The sequence below is a fragment of the Oryctolagus cuniculus genome, chromosome 21 (assembly GCF_051225735.1).
Source record: "Oryctolagus cuniculus isolate XC-2025 breed Fujian yellow rabbit chromosome 21, ASM5122573v1, whole genome shotgun sequence".
Classification (NCBI taxonomy): Eukaryota; Metazoa; Chordata; class Mammalia; order Lagomorpha; family Leporidae; genus Oryctolagus; species Oryctolagus cuniculus.
The window spans coordinates 22,239,579-22,263,358 of record NC_142887.1 but is presented as its reverse complement, the minus strand read 5'-3'; the positions used below and the strand labels follow the sequence as shown (position 1 = coordinate 22,263,358).

The window sequence follows — 23,780 nt, the reverse complement described above, 5'->3', positions numbered from 1 at the left end:
GACACGCGAGAGGACAGGCACAATGCGATGGCAGTGGGAGGACTGATGTGGTGGCTGCCTGGGCTCCTGCTGTCAAAATCCCTTCACACACATGTGTGCACACATACCTGGCCTCACATGCGTGTGCACACACACCTGGCTTCACACACGTGTGTGCACTCACACACACACCTGGAGCCCTGTACGAGAGCTCCAGCCTGTCTCTTATCCATCCCACAATGATGCAAGAAAATGAGGAAGACCCAAAAAGATACTGATGCCCCCAGGAGGCAGCTGTGGGCTCTCCGTCCGGAGAAGGTCTCCATTTGCTGAGAAAGAAGCTTCTGGGGCCAAAGCCCAGCGTTTGCACCGTGAGGGCTCTGGGAAGTCCTGCTGTAAAAGCCTGGATCCCCCAGGGGCTGCCAGCTTTTGCCAAATGCATTGGCCCCACAATGCTATTGCCACGATTCCGTGGGAGAGGGCTGCAGAGTGGGAAAGTCGGACCAGCACCATGGCCCGGAGGATTAAACAGCCGCCTGCGATGTGGATATCCCATGAGTGCCGTTCAAATCCCAGCTGCTCCTCTTCCGATCCAGCTCCCTGCTAATGCGCCTGGGAAGGCAGTGGAGGACGGCCCCAGTGCTTGGGCTTCTGCACACATGTGAGAGACCTGGAAGAAGCTCCTGGCTTCAGGTTGATCAAACTCTGGCCCTTGGGGAATGAACCAGCAGAAAGACGTTCTCTCTCCCTCTCCATTTCAAAAATAAGGCCAGCTGGGAAGTGGCATATTTCTGATTGATTAGCCCCAGAGCCCACCATGGGTTTACTTCTAAGTGGAAAGGAGTGTCCTTACCACCACTCCTGCTCATGGCTCCGTGTGATTGGAAAGGTGCGCGACCCTGGCTAAGCAGGGCACCTGCGCCGGCACCGGGGGCTTGGGTGTGCCACTGACCCTGGCAGTGGAAGTCCAGGCTTTGCTGTGTGCTGTGTGCCTGGCTGGGCCCATCGGGATTCTCTGAACCCTGGGCTGCAGACCCGGGGGCTGGGTGAACGCGTCTCTCCTGGGACGGGAGCAGAACCTTGGCAGAGCCCAGCAGTAAGCACTTGCTACCAAGCACCCAGCAGTCGCCCCACCCTGCCCAGCCTGGACTCTGCAGCACAAGCAACCCCCGGGTCCTAGAATGGACAGCTCAGGGCCTGTCTTCCTGGAGAATCACCTTCCTCTGGAGCAGTAAGTTTGTTGCCGCCACTGCCACCTGTTGAACAGGATGTCAAACGCGCATGCGCCCATCAGATCAAAGGCGCCTAAGCGTGCACGGGGCCTCCCGGGGTCCCATGAACTCTCTTGTAAAGCCGGGCGCCCACAGAACTAGGAATCCTGAAGCTTCTCCCAAGATAAGGCTTGGGGGAAGTCTCCATGTCAAAAGATGACGCTTGTTTGTCCAGGACCATGGAGCAGCCAGGTCCAAAGGTGATCAAAGGCGGAGGAAGTTCACACAACAGCTCTCCTCACACACGGCCTGCCTTCCCAGCGCACCCCAAAGCCGCAGACGGCGGGAACCAGGCCGAGCTGCAGCTCTGATCCTGGGACTAGGGGCTGGCTGGGTCCCCCCGCCGGGAACTTGGGGAAGTCAGGCAAGGCACTGCTAGAAGAAAAATGCAACTTAGGAAACGCGATCATCGCCCTGCAGTTTTAATTTTATGTCCTAAGTCCTGGGAATTCCCCTCCGCTCTGGGCCAACAGAGATGGTTGTTTCTCCCCCTACCTACAAGGAAGCCCATTTGTCTTGTGTGTGTGTTTTTTTTTTTTTTAAAGATGTATTTATTTGAAAGGCAGAGTTAGACACACACACAGAGGAAGAGACAGAGAAGTGTTCCATCCGCTGGTTCACTCCCCGAATGGCCACAACGGCCAGAGCTATGCCCATCTGAAGCCAGGAGCTTGGAGTTTCCTCCAGGTCTCCCACATGGGTGCAGGGGCCCAAGGACTTGGGTCATCCACCACTGCTTTCCCAGGCGTAACAGCAGGGAGCTGGATCGGAAGTGGAGCAGCAGGGACTAAGGGTGCTGGTGTGGCAGGCCACAACACTGGTCCCAGGAAGCCCATTTGTTAGTAATTATGGTGATTGACAGGAGGGATGGGTTGAGTGCCAGGTGAGCACAGGCCTGGAGTTTATGCCCACTCAACTGATGGACACAACAGGTGCTCCGCTCTTACTAAGGCTTAAAATTTTAAGGGGGCCGGCGCCGCGGCTCACTAGGCTAATCCTCCACCTTGCGGCGCTGGCACACCAGGTTCTAGTCCCGGTTGGGGTGCCAGAGTCTGTCCCGGTTGCCCCTCTTCCAGGCCAGCTCTCTGCTGTGGCCAGGGAGTGCAGTGGAGGATGGCCCAAGTCCTTGGGCCCTGCTCCCTGTGGGAGACCAGGATAAGTACCTGGCTCCTGCCATTGGATCAGCCGGCCACAGCGGCCATTGGAGGGTGAACCAACAGCGAAGGAGGACCTTTCTCTCTCTCTCTCTCACTGTCCACTCTGCCTGTCAAAAATAAATAAATAAATAAATAAAAATTAAGGGGCTGGCGCTGTGGTACAGTAGGTTAATTCTCTGCCTGTGGCACCGGCTTTCCATATGGGCACCGGCTCTAGTCTCGGCTGTCCTCTTCCCATCCAGCTCTCTGCTGTGGCCTGGGAAAGCAGTGGAAGATGGACCAAGTGCTTGGGCTCCTGCACCCACATGGGAGACCTGGAAGAAGCTCCTGGCTCCTGGCTTTGGATTGGCGCAGCTCTGGCTGTTGCAGCCATTTGAGAAGTGAACCAGTGGACGGAAGACCTTTCTGTCTCTCCCTCTCACTGTCTGTAACTCTATCTCTCAAATAAATACAATCTTAAAAAAAAATTTAAAGGGTGCCAACGTTGTTGCATAGTGGGTAACACTGCCACCAGCAACACAGGCATCCGATATGGGCTCCTGGCTCCTGGCTTTGGCCTGGCCCAGCCCCAGCCGTTGTGGTCATTTGGGGGGTGAACCGGAGGATGGAGGATCTCTGTCTTGCCACCCTCCGGTAACTCTGCCTTTCAAATAAACTAAATAAATATTAAAAAAAATTTTGGGGGGCCAGCGTTTTGGCAAAGTGGGTTGGGCACTGCCTGTGACACTGGCATCCCGTATGGGTGCCAGTTCAAGACCCAGCTGCTCCATTTCTGACCCAGCTCCCTGCTATTACAGCACCTGGGGAAGCAGAAGACGGCCCGAGTGTTTGGGCCCCCGCACCCACGTGGGAGACCTGGATGCAGCTCCTGGCTTCCTCTTGCCCAGCCTCGGCCATTGTAGCCATTTGGGGAGTGAACCAGCGGGTAGGAGACCTCCCTCTCTCTAACTCTGCCTTTCCAATTCATTTCCAATGAAAAAGAATAAAAGTCTTTAAAGACAGAAAGGAAACCGTGTCTCCTAGCAGGAAAGACCCACTGGCTGCAAGCGCCTCGCTCAGAGCCTGCCTGTTAAACACACAGCAACAGTTGAGAAGAGACAGTTGTCAGAAACAAGACTTTCTGACGACGGGAGCTACGGGAGCAAAACAAGAAAACCACAGAGCTGCCTGCACGTGAACTGCCGTGGAGAAAGCGGGCGCTGTGCTGGGGCGTCCCTCTGCGCCCTGAAGCCCAGCAGGAAGGCAGCTCCCCGGGAAACCCCAAGTGTTGGCTCTTGCACGGCGCCGGCTCCTGCTAGCAGCTCATTTCTGCTCCGGGGGGACGCGCTGGCTAGCTTTCCCGAAGGACCCCGCGGAGGGCGGGCTGACTTACCCCTCGGCGCCTCGGTCCTCCTTCCCCATGTCCTCTCCACTGTGTGTTCAGGGTTACATTTTCTAAGTTCCGTGTTTGCCGAGCCCTGGAATCCACCCCTGCCCGCTGTGGCTGGCTGTTGTGAGTTTAAATGTCACTTTCAGATTAACCGGCCCCAGCTGTTTAAAAATATCCCCGGATCGCTTAACCTTCAAGGCCCCGGACAGCACAGTGGCCGGGCCGAGGCGAAGCGATCCCAAGGCCTGCCATCTCTCAGCCCCCTCACCTGCTTCGGTTCCAGATTCTTTGATAGCTAAGCCACCTAAAGCATCCTCTAAAGTCCAGGGGACACGGCCATTTGGGCCGCCTGTGCCATGCTGAAAACGAACTGCCCACAGGTTGCCGGGCGTCAAGAGCAACCACAAGGCCTGAACGGGGAAGGCCACCCCTGCTGTCCCGTCCACCAGAGCCCCCCGGGAAAAAGCGCCACTGCATGGAAAGTGTCCCATTCCTTGTGACTTGGAGGGAAAACAGAAACGAACCCAAAGGCCCTGTTTTCATCCCGAGGTGGCTGGCTCTCGCTAGGGCCGAGCGGAGCGAATTCAGCACACGCTGCCGTTACAGAATGTTCCCTAACGGGGAGGGCTGGAGGCATGTGGGACAAAGGTCATCTCCTGGTCTCTGGTCCCTACGGAACAGGCGAGGCCAGCAGGTGGCAGGGAAGCACAGTGCTCAGACAGAAGGGAGGGGGGACTGCAGGGTTCTCAGCAGGGGCTCTGTGGCTCCCACTGCCCTGGGCGCATCTCCCAGTAAAGAAAAGCCCTCGAGTACTGGACTTCCAGGGATCTTCACCACCGGATTCAGAGGCAGGAAGTGGACTTCTTTTGTCTGTGTGTCCTGTTGAAGCCTTGGTGTCACCAGCTATAACTGGCAACAGTGTCAGGGACAGAGTATGTTAGGTAGGAAGTCAGAAATGCAGCCTGTGTGTGTGTGTGTTAGACCTGAAGACCAGCACCTACTGCAGAAGCCCCAGGAGCCCAGCACTTGCACTTCAAAGTCCTGCCCAGACCATGATAACCTCCCAGGTGGTCCCAGCCCTTCCCCCAAGGGAAGCTCCCAGAATTCTCTCTCAGGACCAAATGGGTTCCTGACCTGATAACTTGGGGCGATAAAACCTTCCCAGCTGCCCCTCTACTCTGCCCGGTGCCAGCAAATCTGGGCAGGAATTTGCTAATTTTCACCCAACAAACCCTTCCACCAGGACTCCCCATCCTTTGTCCTGGAGGAGAGGGAGAGGTGGGTAAACAGACTCCCTTAAAAACCTAGGGAGTCCAGGGCCGGTGCCGTGGCTCTTCTGCCTAGCGGCGCCAGCACACCGGGTTCTAGTCCCAGTCAGGGCGCCGGATTCTGTCCCGGTTGCCCCTCTTCCAGGCCAGCTCTCTGCTGTGGCCCGGGAGTGCAGTGGAGGATGGCCCAGGTGCTTGGGCCCTGAACCCACATGGGAGACCAAGAGAAGCACCTCGCTCCTGCCATCGGATCAGTGCGGTGCGCCGGCCGCAGCGGCCATTGGAGGGTGAACCAACGGCAAAGGAAGACTTTTCTCTCTGTCTCTCTCTCTCACTGTCCACTCTGCCTGTCAAAAAAAAAAAAAAAAAAAAGAAAAAAAAAGGGGGGGGGGAGTCCAAACGAAGTCCCTGCCCACCTGGCCTGGCCAGGTGCATTCTCTCCATTCAACCATGTAACCTCGCTCTCCCCCAGCCTGGGCACTCTCTGTCCCTTCCCCAATAAAGTCTTATCACTACGCTCTCCTGTCTCTCAGGCCTTAATTACTTCTTGCCTGAAGACAAGAACCTGGCGTCTTCTATGGCCTTTTCTCCAGTGACAGTCTCAAAGTTCTCAGAAAAATACAACTAAAACATCGGATGTATGTGGGTGTCTTCAAAAGCTTCGTGGAAAATATATCTTAGGAGAAAGATGATGCATAGATTTCAGTTTTTTTTTTTTTTTCAGCAAAACCGATGTATTTTTTAATTCTATTTTTCCACAACCTCTTGAAGTTGCCTCGTACCTACGTCAGGCCTGCAAACGCCGCCTGGGAGCCATATGATCGCCTCGACCACGGCCTCTAGGACCGCTCCCGGGCTGTGCATGGACAGCTTCCTTCCGGAGTGGCTCGCAGGCTCCCTGGGAGGAGGCAACACTCAAACCACGTTTCTGGGGAGGGTCTTCTGTGACTCAAAGACCATTAGCAGGGAGCTGGATCGCAAGTGGGGCAGAATAGGGGGTGCCATATGGTGTCACCAGGACTCAAACCGGCGCCCATACGGGATGCCAGCGCCACAAGCAGAGGCTTAACCTACTGCATGCGCCACAGTGCTGGTCCCACCCACTACATACACACGAAGACGAGAACTCCAGTACCACAGTTCTCCCTTAACACTGTCTCTTTAAGATGTGGGTGTTTTCTAGAATTCATACGGATGACTTGAAACCGAAGTTATTCATAAACTCTCCACCAAACATGAGAACATTCACAGAAGCATATATTTATTCAGTGGTATCTGAGCTTCACAAAGTCTTACGTAAAGTTACTTGCCTAAGCAAAGCCGCCTCTGCACCCACCTTCAAGGTCCACGGGAAGCCACTCACACACATGCCCTACTGTGGCTCCTCCACCCCAGTCCAGCTGAGTCGTTTATACCAGAAACAAACTGAAGCGGAACGTGAATGCGACAGGGGAGGATGCATGATCTGTCGACGCATGCTAGTCTGTTAAACACACGTGCACACAGGTCACAGTCCCTAACCTTGCCCCCACTGGACTCAGATCAAAACTGACACTTCGACACAATTATTTGGCAACTCATGGTTCCCAGTACATTTGCATAATAACTGATTTTGTCTACCCAATTCTGAGAGCCCTCGGCGGATCCTTTTTTACTTGCTGGGGGGTGAACAGTAATCATTTCTGGCTGGGGTCTCATATGCTCCCAGGCTGGGCCACGTGGAACTGTTCATACACAGCACAGGACGGGGGTGGGGCAGCTCCTCTACACGAACTGCTCTGTCTTCTTGAATCTGCGGGCTCACTCCCTAAATGCTGACAAGGGCTGAGGCTGGGAACAATCCAGGCCTCCCACACCAGGCAGGATCCCACGTCCTTGGGCCATCACTGCTGCTTGCCAGCAGGAAGCTAGGGTCAGGAGCTGGAGCTGGGGACTAGATCCAGGCACGTGGAGTGGGATGCGGGCAACGTAACCACTAGGCTACACCCCCCTCCGAGTGGTTTTCACATTTGTTAAATGCTCGGAGGTAAGAGTCCAAAGATTTCACAAAACACAAACATCACGGCAATTCAAATAAAGTTTTATTGGAACGCAGCCCCACATTCATTCACATTGTGCCCTGGGTGCTTTCTCAACAGTTGAGTGGTTCCTGCAGTCCTGACGTGTCCGACCCGTGAGTCCGAGACTGCCAGAGCAGCCCTTTGGTCCAGCGGTTACGTCGACCGGGACGGCCACATCCCCATCAGGAGTGCCTGGTTCTCTCCCAGCCTCTTGCTAATGCACGTCCCGGGAGGCAGCAGACAATGGCTCAAGTACTTGGGTCCCTGCCACCCACACGGGTGACCCAGATGGAGTTCTTGGCTTATGCCTTCTGCCTGGCCCAGCCCTGGCCACTGTAGGCACTTGGGGAGTAGTAAGCCAGTGAGTGAATAGATATTTCTTTCAAATAGAATGAAAATTTAAAAAAAAGTTAGACTACGAATGCCTGTTACTACTTCTAAAAGTTTAACATCTATTTTTAGAGAATCATTTGTTTTCTGAATTCCCTATGGCAACTTGGGCTTCTTGTTCCCTCCCTACTCAGCAGAGCTCTGTGGCGTCCAAAGCTAACCAGGGCCTTGGTCTTGAGGCACAGGAAGTCGAGCTGCAGCTTGCAATGCCCCCATGACATCTGCTATCCCGGGACCGGTTCAAATTCTGTCTGCTCTGCTTCTGACCCAGGTGCTTATTAGTGCACCTGAGAAAGCAACAGAAGAGGGGCCGAGTACTTGTCACCCACGTGGGAGGCCTGGGGGAGCTCCTGGATCCTGGCTGTTGTGAGCATTTGGAGACTAAACCAGTGGATGCAAGTTATCTGTCTTTCCCTGTCATTTTGCCTCTCAAGTAAATATAGAATAATCTAAGGTGAGGTGTCCACATCCCTGACCTGTTAGCAAGGTAGCTGCTGGTCTGAACGTCAGCAGCGAGTTCCTGCAGGCGTGTTTTTGCCGGTCGGAGCTGCACTCTTTGGGGCGCAGCAGCCTGACCCCGCTCAGGCTGCCCACAGCACTGGGTCGGGTGCAGCTCCAGCCTCCTCTCTCCTATCAGGCCAGGCATGGAAGGCTAACAAGGGCATGGCTGTTGCCAAGGGGACCAGGGTGGGGGGAGGGGACGGGTGCTCCCTCCAAGCGCAAGGGTGGCCCACGGACACTGAAGGATGCTAGGCACAGAGCAAAAAGTTCAATAACCTTTTATTAGCAAACCTGTGCAGGCTAACTCGCTCACCCAGCTCAAAACAGCATCGCTAACAAGATCAGGCATGGAGGCGCACACTCAGTAAAGACCATCTCTTTATAAAAGGATTGAAAAATATCTCTCTGCTTAAGCATATTTGTTAAAAAAAAAAAAAAAAAAACCAAAAAACTCCAGTGTTACAGAAAAAATATCCCAGTGACTTCAGTCCATAAAAAAACAGCACGTGGCAGTCACTGCTGCCTTAAACTCCACGGCAGGAAAACGGGAGAAAACTCACCCCTTCTGGTAAAAAACCAACACAACCCCTCACCCCACTTCCTCCTCCCGGTTCAACTCCCACCACCCCTTCTAGACAGTCGAGGTAACGGGAGAAACCAAGAGATATCATCTGAGCAATCAGGAAACAGCCCATTTCTGAGCCAGACTTCTAGAAACTGCAAAGCATCCTCAAACTTGGAGAGGACGAGGGCTCCTTCAAAGACCTGGGGACAGTGTGCCTGGCGGAGACCAGGATGCCTTTAGAAGCAAACATGCAGCACCTGCACCTGCCAGGTGGACAGCAGCAGCAGCAGCAGGCACCAGGCCACCAGAAAAGCGCACGTGGCCCGCCGTCCCCACCCGGGGCGGGGAGAGAGCCGAGGAAGCAAGTACCTCTGGGGGAACTGCACGTCTCCCCCAAGGCCACCTCTGCCTTGGTTCAGGCTCTCGTCTGGTCTTGTCTGGAGGGGTCACGTGCAGAGACAGGGGTCAGAGGGCAGCCCCGCACACAGTACTTAGCAATGGGGAGCTTTGCAATGCCACGTGGTCGCGGGCGAGCACTGTCGGCAGCAGCTGCCCGGAGCCCACGCCTTCAGTCCCGGTCACAGCTTCGTCCAGTCGATGGGCTTCTTGCCAGACTTCCGCAGCAGCTCATTGGTTTTAGAAAAATGCCTGCAGCCAAAGAAGCCTCTGTACACCGACAAGGGGGAGGGGTGGGCCGTCTGCAGGACGTGGTGCCGCTTCTGGAAAAGACAAGACAGCAGGTTTGGGGCCTTCAGAGACGGCGGTGCACCTTAAGGCAGGGGCACAGTTCCCCGACGCTGGCCGGACCCCAGGCCTCTTGCTTGTTCACCTAAAGCACCCACCTACCTGTGAAGCTCTAGGCACACGGAGGCCGGGGTCAGCCTTCCGTTTGGCGTGAGCTATGCCATTCTCAAGGGCCAGGCCCTTCCCATCGTGCAGTTCCCCCGCAGACTGCACTTGCTAACAGGCGCCGGGACGCGGGACGCTCCCTGCACTGCCTCTACCAGCCCAAGCCACATGCAAGCCCAGTGTCTGGAGCCACGCACACCCGTGTCCTCAGGTTCTTAGCTGCAGAACACCACGAAGCCACTAGAACGTGGCCTGACCAACACACTGATTTGGGATGCCTCCCGTTTATCAAGCGGGGGTAAGATAACAATCCACCAGCATTTATTTTCCTGGAAAAGTCTCCAAGACACTATTCATAGAATTCCTTTCAGGAACAGCAGCGATGGAAGACAGGCTCTATACTCTGTACTGGAGTTACTTCTCCACAAAGACGGAACCCAAGGGGACTTCCAAACGTTCGTGGGGTTAAGAGAGTTTATTAAACTTTTAATTCTGTCTTCCCACGCGTTCACTGAGGCACCCCTGTACTCTTGATTTTTGGGGCCACTTGTAGTTATCTGTGTATGGAGGCTGTGGCCATTTTTGTCTTCCCTTTTTCTGTATTTCAATAGGAACTGCTCATCATCGCCTTTCAAAACATCCCTGCATTCAGGTCTCTGTCTGGGAGGCAGCGTATTCTGATCGACACAGCAGAGCCTGAGCTGGATGGCCTGGGCTCAAGTCCCAGTCCCACCCCAGCCGCTGTGTAGGCGGGGGAAGCGGCTGCAGGCGACACCACACTGCCGTATGCAGCTACGGAATGTGTCTCCAGCTTACCAAGTCCCCGCGGAAGGGCCAAGTGAGCAGCCCCGGTCCCTGTAAGCGTTAGCTCTGCTGACCACAAGCTAGGCAGTGCTCCTGGGAGCCCTAACGACCTCCTTGCTCTGGGCAGAGGGCCCAGCTGTGCAAGCAAAGATGGAAGCGGGTCCAGGGAGAAGTGAGAGGCTTGCTCAGCTTGGCACTCGGGGCGCACAGAGAGGTGTTCTGGTGGGGGCAGGCTGGGGCCGACCCTGCCGCCTCTCGGGGAGGCATCAGTTGACTACTTGAGGGCCTAATGCAGGGCAAAGGCATAGTCAGGAAAGGGTGGGCTTGACAGGAGAGGACAAAGAATGTGGGATGAAGGACTGATGGCGTGTGGGGTGGGGAGCACAGGCTGAGTGAGCAGTGTCCAGGACGCCCGGTTGCACGGTGTCAGCTGCACGGCCTGCGAGTGTGGAGGAGCAGCGTCTCGTGGGATGATGGAGGAGACGGGGTTTCAGTTTGGAAGCTGCTGGATGGGATGTGCTCTTCAGACCCCAGTAAGAGGCACGGTGTGGATCTCTGCTTAGGACCAAGAGGCACAGGGCCGGAGACAGCACCCTGCCTTCTTTGTAAGATTTATTTGAAAGGCAAAGCTACAGAGAGACAGAGAGATCTTCCAACTGCTGGTTCACGCCCCAAACGGCCAGCACTTGAGGCTGGGTCAAACTGAAGCAGGAGCCAGGAACTTCTTCCGGGTCTCCCATGTGGGTGCAGGGGCCCAAGCATTTGGGCCATCCTCCACTGCTTTCCAGGTGCATTAGCCGGGAGCTGGATCGGAAGTAGAGCAGCCGGGACTTGAACCACTGCCCATATGGGAAGCAGGCACTGCAGGCAGCACTCAACTCACTACACCACAATGCCAGCCCAGCACCCCACTTTCATCATCACGCTGCGTCTACAGTTTTTTTTTTTTTTGACAGGCAGAGTGGACAGCAAGAGAGACAAAGGTCTTCCTTTTTCCATTGGTTCACCCCGCAATGGCCGCTGTGGCCGGTGCACCACGCTGATCCGAAGCCAGGAGCCAGGTGCTTCTCCTGGTCTCTCATGTGGGTGCAGGGCCCAAGCACCTGGGCCATCCTCCACTGCCTTCCTGGGCCATAGCAGAGAGCTGGCCTGGAAGAAGAGCAACCGGACAGAATCTGGCGCCCCGAATGGGACTAGAACCCAGCTTTTAGGCTAAATCACGTAGACCACGAATGACAACCAACGCTGTGAGAGCTACGTGGCCGGAACCTTCCGGAGACAGGGAGATCAGAAATCACCCTTGTGCACACTCTTACCATCTTAATACCAGGCCCTAGCAGCTCCTGCGAGGTTAGTGCCCCAGACAGCTGCGGTCCTACCCTCAGAGCCTCTGGAGGGGTCAGCATGGAAAGTGTTCAGCTTGGTGCCATGTGGGATATGGGGAGGGGACCGTGTGCCCACAGCCGACACACCAGTGCCGTCCTACTGATGCGGGAAGCCGGTTTATCTCAGCTAAGACCCCTCGCCACTTACCGCAGCCTTTGCTCCAACCCTCCTCACCCACGTCCCTCCCTGCTGCCTGAGCGAACCCCGGGGCCCCGTCGTGGCTCATCGATCCTGCGGGCCTGGAGAGCTGCTGCTCACCGGGGGGCAGAGCTGAGGGCGGATGAGGGCACGAGGGAAAGGACAGCCTCCGGGGCCAGTCCCGGGCGTCTGGGCGCAGCAGCCAGGTGTACAGGTGCGTCAGCAGTGACTGGGGAAGAACGAAGAGGCGACAGGGGGCAGGGCACGGTGGGACGGCTGGGCAGGTGGTGGTGCTGGGCCTTCCATCAGAGCTCAGGCCGGAGGACCCTCTGTGCTGATGGCTGCATTCCAACCCCAGGGGCCATAAGCCAGCCAGCTGCCTTCCCGCCTGTCACTGGTCTAAACTCTACTGTCAATGGGAAACCCAGTTCTAGTTCTGACAGCCCTAAGAGGGAACAGAACTCATTCTATAACATGAGCTTTCCAGGGCTACAGAGCAGGGACTCCTGGAAGACTCTGAACCCTCTAAAGTGTTAAAAACAGGGGCTGGTGTCGTAGTGTGGCGGGCTGAGCTGTGACACTGGCTCAACTGCTCCACTTCCGATCCAGCTCCCTGTTAATGTGCCTGGGAAAGCAGCAGAAGACGGCCCAAGCACGTGGGTCCTGGTACCCACGTGGGAGACCTGGATGGAGTGCCAAGCTCCTGGCTTTGGCCTGGCCCAGTCCTGACCATTGCAGCCATTTGGGGAGTGAGCCAGCAGTTGGAAGATCTCTGTCTCCCCCACCCCCGCCACCCTGTAACTCTGCTTTCAAATAAATAAATTTTTTAAACAGTCCATAGAAGCCACACTACGCAAACCTCAGACATTTGGGAAGTGTTACCACAGGACAAGACATACCCGGTCGATGGCGCTGCCCTTCCTCTGAGCGTAGGAGCCCCAGAGCAGGAAGACGAGGCCACTGGAGTTGTGGTTCAGCCAGGACACGACCGCGTCGGTGAACTGCTCCCAGCCCCGGTCCTTATGGGAAGTGGGCTGGTGGGCGCGGACGGTGAGCACGGCGTTGAGCAGCAGCACGCCTACGGACACACAGCGGGGACGCAGGTCAGCGGCGGGCTCAGCCGCAGCAGCTGCCCCCGACAACGGGGCCGAACACACAGGAGTGAGGGGGGACTCCACACGGCTGAGGGAGCCCAGGGGTGCCCGCAGGGCGAGGGGGCGACAGGGCATTGTCTTCTCATCCCTGCCTTTGGCATCCCCCAGTCTGCTGTGGTAAGCACGGGTCACATCCTCATCAGAATCAACTTGAAAAATACCCTAAGTGAGCTGCAGTGGCCCCAGGAGATTACAAAGAGCCAAACGGAACTAAAGCGTCCATGCTCTGCTCCTGGAGCGTGACGTTGTCATTATGACCAGGAAGGCAGAAGGAAATACCACGTATTCACTGGCTGCACGGCAAACAGCTCCACGCCCCGACTTCCGACAGAGAAATTCGCCAATGTACAAGCGAGCGCCCCAACCCGCGGGACAGCTGTGGCTGGCAGCGTGGTACGGCCACGGCCGGGGCTTTACCTTGCTTGGCCCACCCGGAGAGATCGCCATGGCCAGGATGAACGAAGCCTTCTATGTCTGTGGACAGCTCTTTGTAAATGTTTTCCAAACTGAAAGCAAGCCGGAAGAAAACAGGAGAAGCCTTGAGCGGTCAGTGTTTCCCAAGGGACAGGTGAAAGGCTCGGAGGCGGGGCCTCCGGAGCCAGCCCTGGACTGACAATGGAACACGCCACCCCGGTGACCCAGATCAGCACCTGTGGGCGTCCCGCTGGCTCCATCAGCCAGACCCCCACTGCCCGTGCCTGAGGAACAGCAAGACTTTGGAAGACCAAGTTCATCAGCCGCCTCCTCAAGGAAGCGGACGGCTTTTCATTTTTATTTTAAATATAAGGGAGCTTCAAAAAGTTCATGGAAAATGGAATTAAAAGATCGTGCCGACTTTCCATGACCCCGTTGAGGTCCCCTTACACCAGGCACGTGCACACATATAATCAGCCTCACACATGAAACCCTTCAAAGCAGTGGACCGTAACCAGCGGTGGCCGTGTCCCCCCACCGCCACTGGACGTCTCACAGTGCGCAGAACGACCCAGCCGCCCACGCACGTCAACAGCGCCCAGATTGAGAAATCTTGCTCCGGAGGCAAGTGGCAGTCTCCCACAGTCGCACCTGGCTCTTGCGAGCACACGCGCACAGGCAACCACGACTGGACTGGCGCCAGCGTACCTGGGTGGAGGCGGGACAGGTCTCTGGACGCTGAAGCAGAGCCCGTGCGCTTGACTGGGTCCATGATATGGATCCTGTCCCAGGATGACAACTTTCACCTGTGAACACCAAGCACAAGGAACCAACGACACTGCTGTGCAGGCCGCACCACACCGGGCTGACCTGCGATAGCCTGCACAAGGGCCCAGTGAGAAGGGGAGCCTGAGGACCCCACCCCAAGGGGTAGTGAGTGATGCTCCGCTAAGTCCATGACCAAAGGGTCCTTCGCTCCGCCATCCTGACACACTGCCCCACCTCCTTCCCGACGAGTGTTTAATAAAAACAAGCTGGGGTACCCCGGGTCAAGCCACCACGCGTGAGACTGGCACTGGGGTGCCTGTTGGAGTCCTGGCTGCTCTGCTTCCAATCCAGCTCCCTGCTAATGCACACGGGAGGCAGCTGATGTTAGCCCAACACCTGCGTCCCTGCCACCCAGGTGGGGGGCCAGCATGGACACCTGGGCTCCCGGCTTTGGCTTGGCCACTGCAGCTACTTGGGGAGTGAACCATCGATGGAAGCTCTGTTGCTCTGCCCTTCAGATAAATTTAACTGGGCTTACTCAATGAGTTACATTTGGCATTTCCCCTGTCGCACACCTGGTCCAGAGTCCCCGGTCACTGGGCCCCAGCACCAAACTCCTGCACTGAGCACCTGGGACAGACACCCTGCCACCAAGGCTCTTACTCGCGTGGAACTGGCGCATCCCTAGTGGGGTCGCAGGCCCAAGGATGTGTGCATTTTAAATCTATGCAGAGCCACGCCCAGGGGCTCCTCAGTGAGTCTTAGTGATCCGGATACCCCACCCCACAAAGGCACAAGATGAAGAGCTGTTGAGGTCACAGGCGCTGGGAGTGGGTGGTCAGACGCAGGTCCCCAGTGTGCGTGCTGGGACTCAGGGCGGCCTGTCCTGCCCTGCCCTGCCCACCACTTCACTCCCTGCTCCACTGCTTTCCCCAGGATCTGCCTCCACGCGGACTTCTGCTCAAAACCCAGCTGTAGATGTCCCCGTGACCTGGGGGCTTCTGTGGCTCCCGCTGTGGCCTGCGTGTCTGGACAGGGACACTCAGGCTGGGGGCCTCGGTCACGGGGGAGGGAGCATTTTGCGAGTCACCTAACCCCTCGGTCCTCTCTGTGCTTATCTGCCATGAAGCCCGGCTGGCCCAGGCAATCCCAAAATTATTTGAGAGGCAGGAGAGACATAGACAGGTTTTTCCATCTACTGGTTCACTGCCCAGATGCCTGCAACAGACAGGGCTGGGCCAGGCTGAAGCCGGGAGCCAAGAGCTCCATCTTGGTCTCCCACACGGGTGTCAGGGACCCAAGCATTTGAGCCATCACCTGCTGCCTCCCGGCATGCACATCAACAGGGCGCAGGAATGGGAGCAGAGTCAGGGCGCAAACCCAGGCACACTGCGGGGTGCTGCACCGAACGCCTACCCCGAGACGCACAGGCCTCCGTGTGTATAATGATCATTGATAGCCACAACGTGGCATAAAAGGACAAACTGGTACTGAATTACCAAGACTCAATAAAAAAAAGAAAACTCTCAGAACTACAGAGCTATATACAAAGCTTTTGGTCTCAACTGAAAACTGAAATCCCTAAAGCCCTCCAGGGTGAGGGGAGGCGGCCTCTGTGGGAGGAGCTACAGGAAGCAAGGTCCCAGGCCCGGGGCAACAGGCTTCCAGGAGGGGCTGCAGTAGGTGGAGCCAGTTGGTTTTCAGAACCCAGAACCAAGGAGCAAGGCCACCTTGCCCAACCCAGGGGGCGTGGCCACACAGCAGGGGGCGTGGCCACAAGGCAGGAGGGCAGTTGGTGCTCACTTCTCAGGCCCAGGACTGAACCCGCGGACACAGGTCTATTTCCTCCACAGGGCAAAGGTTAAGAAGAGTAAGCCACAGCGTTAGTGTGTCTCTACTTAATTCTGGACCCCGACTCAACTCCAGAGCCCCCAGTGACAAAACAGCCCAGGACTCCCTCCCCTGCTAAGCAGCCTGTACTCACGTCTCGTATGTCACACATCTGGGTCCATGTGAAGACCTGGTGTGGGGGCGGATAAACTGTGTGATGCTTTCTTTCTTCCGCAACAAATCCCATGAGCTTAGGTAAAGATAAAGCAGAGTTACAATCAGATCGGCACCGGCAGCCAGAGAAGTCAGAGGGAAAGCGTCTAACGCAAGCTTCGGGAAGGCTCCTCTGGCTCTTGGCCACGACCTACGTGCAAACTCCTTAAATAAACAGCAGCAGCCGCTGCTCCCCCCAGGCCCCTCTACCCCCTCCCCTACCCCCAGGCCTTGATTTCCTGACCCGCCAACTCCCCTCTCCTTTGTAAAGAGGCCAGTTCCGGCCAGCAGGTGCTTTTACTACACCAAGCTTTCCCGGCGAACAGACTAACTCAGTGGCTGACCAGGAAGTGACGTCACACCGTCCAAACGTCTTCCCTGAACCCAGCCGGAGTGCGCGGATTCCAAACAGCCTAGCCTTGTTGTACCCCGTCTTCAAGGAGCGAATTAAGTGCCCGCGCCGGCGAATCATCTGGGAGACGTGGACTTGGCCGGCCAGGCTATCAGGACGGGGAAAGGCCCCGCGGCGGGCACGCTCACCTTGATAAAGTACGGCTTCCCGAACTCCCCGCAGAGGTGCTTCTTCCAGCTCTCCCCAAAGCCCACGGGCACGTTGCGGGCCGCGAGCCGCAGCAAGGCCGCGGCCTTGTTCCTCTGGATGCGGACCAGCTGCTCGGGGCTGAGCGGCGACGAGGGCGGAGTGCCGGGCTCGTCCTTCCCGGCCCGGGCCTTCTTGGCGGGGCTGGCCTGCAAGGGGTGCCCGGGATGGCGGGTCACGGGCTGCAGCCGCCCCTTCCAGAGCGCCCGCAGCTCCCGGTGCAAACCCAGCGGCCATCGGCCCAAGATGCCCATGAGCGGCGCACACGCTTGCAAAACCAGCGCCCAGGACTGAGCCTGCCCCGCGAAACCGGGGTGTTCGGTGCTAAAGCCGGACCGGGAGAGCGGCCAGGAGGGATTCGCGGGGCTCGGGGGCCTGCATCCCTGCGCCCCGCCCAGCTGGACCCGCCATAGGCGTCCCCACGCGGCCTTTTCGCGGCAAAAATCTCCCCTGCCCCCGGGTCCCGCCTCCTTCCTCTTTTGATTGGACAAGCGGGGCGCCCAGGGCGTGCCCGCGACGCGCCCATTGGCTTAGTGGGCCTAGAGACACGTCCTCATTGGCCAGCCTCTAAGCATGGCGGCCGATGGAGTACCGAGGCGGCTGTTTTGAACACGTGGAGAGTGTTTTGAACCGGGGGCCCGGGTTTACCGACGTAGCGGGGCGCTCCCGCACCCCCTCGGCCACACGGGGCTCTCAGCTGCCTCCCCCTCCCCGGCCCCCGCGCCCAGCCCCCGCCGCGCCTCACCTCCGCATCTCTGCTCTCCTCAGTCGCGGCCGCCACGCCGGTCCCCGGGGCGGCCGGCTCGGGGCTGCGGGTGTGTCGCTTGCCGGCGGGGCTCGGGGAGAAGAAGGAGTAGAGGGTCTTTTGGCCGATCATCCCGAAGCCGACAAGGCAGCGAACGCGCACCGCCCGGGGACCCGCTAGGCTGGCTACTGCAGCGACCTCCTAAAATTGGCGCCAAAGGCCCGCGCATGCTCCGAGCGGGGGGCTCGGCGGGGGCGGGGTGGTCGGAGGGCTCAGTGCGCATGTGCGGGAGGGGCCGAGGCGCCAGGTGTGCGGGGTGAGGGGTGGGAGTGGCGCCGGCTGTGGGGTCCGGGCGCCCGCCCCTGCCTCCTGCGGCTCCCTCCTTGGGGCCTGAGTGAGCCTCGGGCGCGGTTGGCCGGGCTGTCGGTCATCCCTTGTCCGCAGCCTGTTTTCTAGGGCCTGGAGCCCACCCTGCGGGCCTGCGGGACCCTCCCCCGCCCCACACACCTGCGGGGTCTGGGCGCCATCTCTTTGTAGTGGAAATCCCGACCCTTTGGAAATGTAAATTGCGAGTCTAAACATTTCCTGCGGTTTCCAGGTAGGCTTAGAACAAAACTCTAGCTTGTAGAAAAGCTGGTTTCCTAGGGGGTTGGGCGGGGTGGGGGTGGGGGTGTCGGGCCCCTGAGACCCGGGCCTGGAAATGGATGCGTTCAGGACTTATTTGCGAAGCAGAGTTGAGAGAGAGAGAGAGAGAGAGGGGAGGGGGGAGGGAGGGAGGGAGGGAGGGAGGGAGAGAGGTCTTCCATCCGCTGGTTCACTCCCCAAATGGCCATAACGTCTGGAGCTGCGCCGATCTGAAGCCAGGAGCCAGGAGCTGCTTCTGGGTCTCCTACGTGGGTGCAGGGGCCCAAGCACTTGGGCCATCTTCCACTGCTTTCCCAGGCCATAGCAGAGAGCTGGATCGGAAGTGGAGCAGCCAGGACTTGAGCCGGCGCCCAAATGGGATGCTGGCACTGCAGGCAGAGAGGCCCAACCCAGCGCGCCACAGCGCCGGCCCCTGGAGGTGTATTTTAACCTTTTTATTTTGGTTTACTTTGTCGCTCCCCCTCTTCGTGGAGGAGCAACACAGGACCCTGCGCTGTTCTTTCGTCTGCTCGGCCCTCCCCGGGTTTGCTGCTGGTTCTTCCCGGGTTGGCTACCATCCCTTCCACCTCCGTGGAAGGGCAGTTCCCCCTGGCCGCATTCCCCCACTTCCGCAGGGGAGCAGCACACCGCCGGCCGGTTCTCTCGGGGGCTGCACGGGTTCCCTTAGATGTTCCCCATAGATGTTCCTGGTGCATGCCGTCTCTCTCCTCCTGTATAGTCCTCCTCCGCCAATCCCAACTCGGCCGCCCACACGCCGAGCACGCTGCTCTCCTCCAATCAGGAGCAAGTCCTACAGTTTATTAGTTGAACTGGAGGCAGCTGTGCGGAAGCTGTTTACTTCTCTCCCAACGCCATGTTGTGGGAGAGCAGATGCATAGAATAAGTCTTAATTTCAGTAACTTAGTCCAGTCCGGATTGCTCCCCACATACTTGAAAGGCAGAGAGCAAGGGAGCAAGCTTCCTTCCACTGGTTCACTCCCACATTTCTGCAACAGCCGTGGCTGGGCCAGGCCCAAGTCAGGGGCCTGGAGCTCCATCACGGTGTCCTACATGGATGGCGGTGGCCCAGACACTTGGGTTAAGAGTCCCAGGCGCTTTAGTGGAGAGCTGGATCAGAAGCAGAGTAGCTGGGATTTGAACCGGGCTCCGGTACCGGGCTCCGGTTCCGACCTCGCCACAATGCCAGCCCCCATTATTTGATTTATTTGAAAGGCGGGTGAGAGAGAGCTCCCACCCACTGGTTCACTCCCCAAATTCCCACCGGGGTCGGGGCGGGGCTGGGCCTCCCTGCAGGGACCCAAGTCCTGGAGCAGACACCGTCTGCCTCCCGCTGAGTGCAGGTTCCCGGGAAGCTGAGCCGGGAGATGCGGTAGTCGTCACACCTGCCCCAGAACCTAAGGCTTGGAGCGCGGCAGCACTTCCCGCAGTCCTCCCGTGCAGTCTTCTGGGAGGCAGCGCACGCCCGGGGGAGCCCACCCCGCATCCGGACGCGAGGACGCCCGCAGTAGCGGAGTGAGCCTTGGTGAGCCCGATCGCGGCCCTGCTCGCCGGGCGCCGCCAGGGGGCGCCAGGAGGCCGCCCGCCGCGCGTTCTGCGCTCCCAGCGGGCCCCGCTTGGACGCGGAAGCAGAGCTGCGGCCCGGGGCGAGCCTACGTCCCGCCGGCGGGGCCCCTGCTCGGGCGTTTACGGGGCGCCGGGGTGCTCGGCGCCGCGCCGGGTCCACGCACGCACGCGCGCCGGTGCTCATTCTCGGGCTCAGAAGCCGGAGTGCGCATGACCGTGTTTAATGGTTTGTGTATTTAGCTCTTGTCTCCTCCTGCGCTGTGCTGTTTTAACGCTGCGTGGACCGGACACACGGACAGAGAGACCCTGCTTCTCTGGGTGTCAGGCTCCCCAGCTGTAAAATGAGGGTCTGGGGCAGGGCTGGGGGGCAGGGGCCAAGAAGCTGCCCAGGACAGCAGCATCCAACCTGCGGGGGCCTGGGCTCCAGCCCCAGCTCAGCTCCTGACTCCGGCTCCCTGCTAAGGTGCACCCTGGGAGGCAGCCGCGGTGGCTCCAGTACCTGAGTCCCCGCGCCTCCGCCCCCCGTGGGAGACCGGGATGAGCTCCTGGCTGAGACCTGGCTGTTGCGGCCCTGTGGGGGAGTGAACCAGCAGGAGTGGGGGCTCTCCCTCACAAATGATGTTGGTTTTTGTTTTTGTTTGTTTGTTTTTGGTAATATGAGGGTTTGGATCAGAGATTCCAAATTTGACTATGGCATGTGACTTCCCAGGGGGAGTTTGTTACCAGGTCAGGTGCCTGGGCGCGAGCGCACCCCTAGGGGGCGCTGCAGGCCAGCTGTCAGCATAGCCAGGGTGAGAGACCCTGGACTAGGTGGTCCCCGCTGTCCATCTTCAAGGCGCTCTGCTTCCTTCCCAGGACGTGGTTTTTATACACTAACACGGAAGCGGGAGGAGGGAGGCTGGCAGAGTGACCCCTCCTGGGAACACAGTTTTGCATCGAGGACAGAGCCTGAGCAGTCCCTCGGATGGACAGATTCCTGGTGAAGGGGTCTCCAGGCAGCCTTCCAGGGGAGGGGAAGGAGGAGACCCGAGACAAGCCGGCTGCGGCGGATGGGGACGGGGAGCCCAGCAGCAAGAGGCCCCGGCGAGAGGCCGGCGGGAGCGGGGCCCACCCGGCAGACCCCAGCTGGCGGCACATTCGGGCCGAGGGGCTGGACTGCGATTACACCGTCCTGTTTGGCAAAACCGAGGCCGACGAGATTCTCCAGGAGTTGGAGAGAGAAGTGGAGTACTTTACAGGTAAGCAGAGGGGTGTGTGTGTGTGTGTGTGTGTGCGTGCACACGCCTGTGTGTGGACAGATTGGAACTTGGAAGCCCTGCGGGAGGGAGGGGTTTGCTAATGCAGTTGTCACACGCTCCCTGCACGTGGTGGGGGGACAGTGCTGGGGATGCCACCTGGAATAGGACAGGCAGGCCTGTCCACTGGGAGCCCCACCTGGAGGCGGGAAGCGCACAGAAGCCTGAGACCAGCTGACTCAGAACACTAGGCCCTTTCAGACGGCTCCTGGGAGATGGAATTAGGTGTTGGCTTAACTGCAAAAATAACTGAAACTCACGGACACGAAGGGTCTTGAAGATGTTCCTGGAAAATGTGCATTATGAAAAAACTACATGGATTTCAGAAATGGTTTGCACAAAAATAAATTTTTTAATAAGATTTTCATTTATTTGAGAGGTAGAGTTACAGAGAGTGAGAAAGAGAGACAGAGAGAAAGGTCTTCCTTCCATTGGTTCACTCCCCAAAGGCCGCAATGGCAGGAGCTGGGCTGATCCGAAGCCAGGAGCCAGGAGCTTCTCCTGTGTCTCCCATGTGGGTGCAGGGGGCCCCTCCACTGCTTTCCCAGGCCACAGCAGAGAGCTGGACTGGAAGAGGAGCAGCCGGGACTAGAACCAGCGCCTATATGGGATGCTGGCGCCACAGGCAGATGATTAACCTACTGCACCATGGTGCCGGCCCCCACAAAAATAAATTTCTAATGCTATTTCCCATGAACCTTCTGAAATACTCTAGCAGCTAGGGGTGCAGCCTGCAGAGAGAGAGAGAGAGAGAGAGAGAGAGAGAGAGAGAGAGGATTTTCCATCCGCTGGTTTACTCCCCAGATGCTCACAACAGTCAGGTCTGGGGAAGTCCAAAGCCACGAGCCAGGAACCCGGTCTGGGTCTCCCACACAGGCGGCAGGAATTCCTGGCTCCTAGCTCCGGCTGAGCCCCGCTCCAGCCATTGTGACCCCTGGGGAGTGAACCAGCAGATGGAAGATCTCTGTTTCTCCCTCCCTGTCACTCTGCCTTTCGAGTCAGTCAGTCTTCAGGTAGTGGGCTTCACCTGCTGCATCTCGGGCGCAGCCGCAGGAAGCTGGCTCGGAGGTGTGGACTAGCCAGCGGTCTGCTTCCCTGGGCTCAGCGCCGAGCCCACCACAGTGAGGGCAATGAAATGGCACAGCCTGTCCCCCGGTGATGGCCGCCTTGCTGACAGTCCCCGGTGGACGGGGCACCGAGTGGCAGGAGACAGGGGGCGCGTGTGTCTGTGTCCGAAGGCCTCCGTGTTCTTAGGAAGCCACCAGAATTCAATCACAGAGGCCCCAGTCTGAGGGCTCCCCCAAGGCCCGCCCTCTTAGCTGCCCCAGTCCGGGTGGGCGGGGCACCAGGTTACCCTGCAGGACACCGGGAAGTGGCACTGTGTTTCCTCCCATCTGGACACCCAGGGAGCGAGTGTGCAGCACTCACCTGCCTGGATTTCTGGGCTTGCGGCGGACAAGAAGGGCTCCGTTGCGTCCGCACAGGTGCGCTGGCCAGGGTCCAGGTGTTCGGGAAGTGGCACAGCGTGCCCAGGAAGCAGGCGACCTACGGTGACGCGGGGCTGACGTACACGTTCTCGGGCCTCACGCTGTCTCCGCGGCCCTGGATCCCCGTGCTGGAGCGTGTCCGGGACCGCGTGTCTGGAGTGACAGGACACACCTTCAACTTCGTGCTCATCAACAGGTGATGCCCCCTTGTTTCCTGTCCCTTCCCAAGGGGAGCCTTGGGGACCCCAGCACGCTGCCTCCATTCATAGGGTGGGTGATTCTCCAGGGCCCCAGGAGTGCGGTGCACCAGCAGAGCCCGGCTACGCGGGGCTGCCGGGCAACATTGCAGGCAGCGCCGAGTGTCCTGGGAACCGCAGGCTCATCTGACTGCGAGTGGCTGCCAGCCAGGGCTTTGGGTCTAGGGCACGGTTTTTCCGGTGGCCCCACGCCTGACATTTGGGGCTGGGTAACCCTTGGGTGTGGGGGGCCCGCCTGCTGTGGGGCAGATGGCCTGGCCTGTACCCGCCAATGCTGCTGGCACGCACGCACACCCTAGTACATCCTAGCAACCGGAAATGTCTCCTGGGTGCAGAGCCAGCCTGGTTGAGAACCCTGGGAGGAGGCGGAGGGAGGGGTAGCTGCTAACTACAGCGCAGTGCCTGTGGGTGTGGGGGAAGCTGTGGGTGTGCCTGGCGCTCGGGATCTGCGTTTTCTCCCATGCATCCGTGTGACAGTGGTTTACGGGGGAACGGACACAGCAATGCGGGACAGGAGCTTGGCTTCCTTCTTGTGTCTTCAAGATGAGATGACAGAGGCCCCGGGGAACACGGTGGAGCTGCTTGGGGCCCGGCTGCTGTGGGCCCCAGCCGAGGGTGGCAGACCCCACCGCCTGCGGGGAGAGGGAGGTGTGGCCAGGCCGAGTCTCCGAGCCGTGCCTGTCTCCTGGCTGCAGGTACAAGGACGGCCATGACCACATCGGGGAGCACCGGGACGACGAAAGGGAACTGGCCCCCGGCATCCCCATTGCCTCCGTCTCCTTTGGGGCCTGCAGGGACTTCCTCTTCCGCCACAAGGACTCCCGGGGCAGGAGCCCGGCCCGGCGCGTGGCGGGGGTGCAGCTGCAGCTGGCCCACGGGAGCCTGCTGGTGATGAAGCCCCCCACCAACACACACTGGTACCATAGCCTTCCCGTCCGCAAGAAGGTGCTGGCTCCGCGGGTCAATCTGACGTTCCGGAGAATTGTGCCTGCTAAGAAATAAAAGGGGTCTTAACAGTCACTTCTCGCTCTGCTTCTCTGCTCTCGAGGGAGCAGCATTGCTCACCACCGGGGA

The 23,780-nt window shown here is 58.5% G+C and overlaps 3 protein-coding genes across 12 annotated transcripts in view; 1 reads left to right on the top strand and 2 right to left on the bottom strand.

Moving 5' to 3' along the window:
- The window catches only part of ACACB (acetyl-CoA carboxylase beta), a 128,418-nt gene extending 124,026 nt beyond the window's left edge, over window positions 1–4,392 (bottom strand). For 2 of the 3 annotated variants that reach the window (XM_051835875.3, XM_089322888.1), the window contains exon 1: window positions 3,780–3,900. The gene's annotated coding sequence lies outside the window, so the exon portion shown is untranslated. Of the gene's footprint in view, window positions 1–3,779; window positions 3,901–4,300 lie in introns of those variants that run through there. The other variant, XM_089322887.1, reaches the window with a different exon arrangement.
- A 3,859-nt stretch (window positions 4,393–8,251) lies between these two features.
- UNG (uracil DNA glycosylase) lies at window positions 8,252–17,715 on the bottom strand. 4 transcript variants are annotated; one of them, XM_002723177.6, is made up of 7 exons: window positions 17,460–17,715; window positions 16,657–16,863; window positions 16,058–16,153; window positions 14,014–14,111; window positions 13,309–13,397; window positions 12,637–12,815; window positions 8,252–9,279 (listed from the first exon to the last, which is right to left on the bottom strand). In XM_002723177.6, the coding sequence occupies exons 1-7, from the start codon at window positions 17,589–17,591 to the stop codon at window positions 9,139–9,141; spliced, it is 942 nt and encodes a 313-aa protein (XP_002723223.1). In that variant the 5' UTR covers window positions 17,592–17,715; the 3' UTR covers window positions 8,252–9,138. The 4 variants fall into 4 exon arrangements, with proteins under 4 accessions (XP_002723223.1, XP_089179011.1, XP_089179010.1 ...); XM_089322885.1 differs by lacking the exon at window positions 16,657–16,863; XM_089322884.1 differs by lacking the exons at window positions 16,657–16,863; window positions 17,460–17,715 and adding an exon at window positions 16,361–16,473.
- ALKBH2 (alkB homolog 2, alpha-ketoglutarate dependent dioxygenase) lies at window positions 16,464–23,726 on the top strand. Of its 5 annotated transcripts, none has more exons than XM_070066016.2 (4): window positions 16,464–16,665; window positions 20,523–20,905; window positions 22,447–22,645; window positions 23,402–23,726. In XM_070066016.2, exons 2-4 carry the CDS (start codon window positions 20,632–20,634, stop codon window positions 23,706–23,708), a joined length of 780 nt encoding a protein of 259 aa, XP_069922117.2. In that variant the 5' UTR covers window positions 16,464–16,665; window positions 20,523–20,631; the 3' UTR covers window positions 23,709–23,726. The 5 variants fall into 5 exon arrangements, with proteins under 5 accessions (XP_069922117.2, XP_008249577.4, XP_008249576.4 ...); XM_008251355.5 differs by having other exon boundaries at window positions 16,528–16,665; window positions 22,369–22,645; XM_008251354.5 differs by lacking the exon at window positions 16,464–16,665 and adding an exon at window positions 17,918–18,057 and having other exon boundaries at window positions 22,369–22,645.
- Window positions 23,727–23,780: the final 54 nt, after the last annotated feature.

Coding starts and splice junctions, on each gene's coding strand:
- UNG (XM_002723177.6), bottom strand. CDS start 17,591: ATGATCGGCCAAAAGACCCTCTACTCCTTCTTCTCCCCGAGCCCCGCC. Junction 14,112..16,057: donor AGATGTGTGACATACGAGAC/GTGAGTACAGGC, acceptor TGGTGTTCACAG/GTGAAAGTTGTCATCCTGGG. Junction 9,280..12,636: donor AGGGCAGCGCCATCGACCGG/GTATGTCTTGTC, acceptor TGTCTTTTCCAG/AAGCGGCACCACGTCCTGCA.
- ALKBH2 (XM_008251355.5), top strand. CDS start 20,632: ATGGACAGATTCCTGGTGAAGGGGTCTCCAGGCAGCCTTCCAGGGGAG. Junction 20,906..22,368: donor AGAAGTGGAGTACTTTACAG/GTAAGCAGAGGG, acceptor CTGGACACCCAG/GGAGCGAGTGTGCAGCACTC. Junction 22,646..23,401: donor AACTTCGTGCTCATCAACAG/GTGATGCCCCCT, acceptor TCCTGGCTGCAG/GTACAAGGACGGCCATGACC.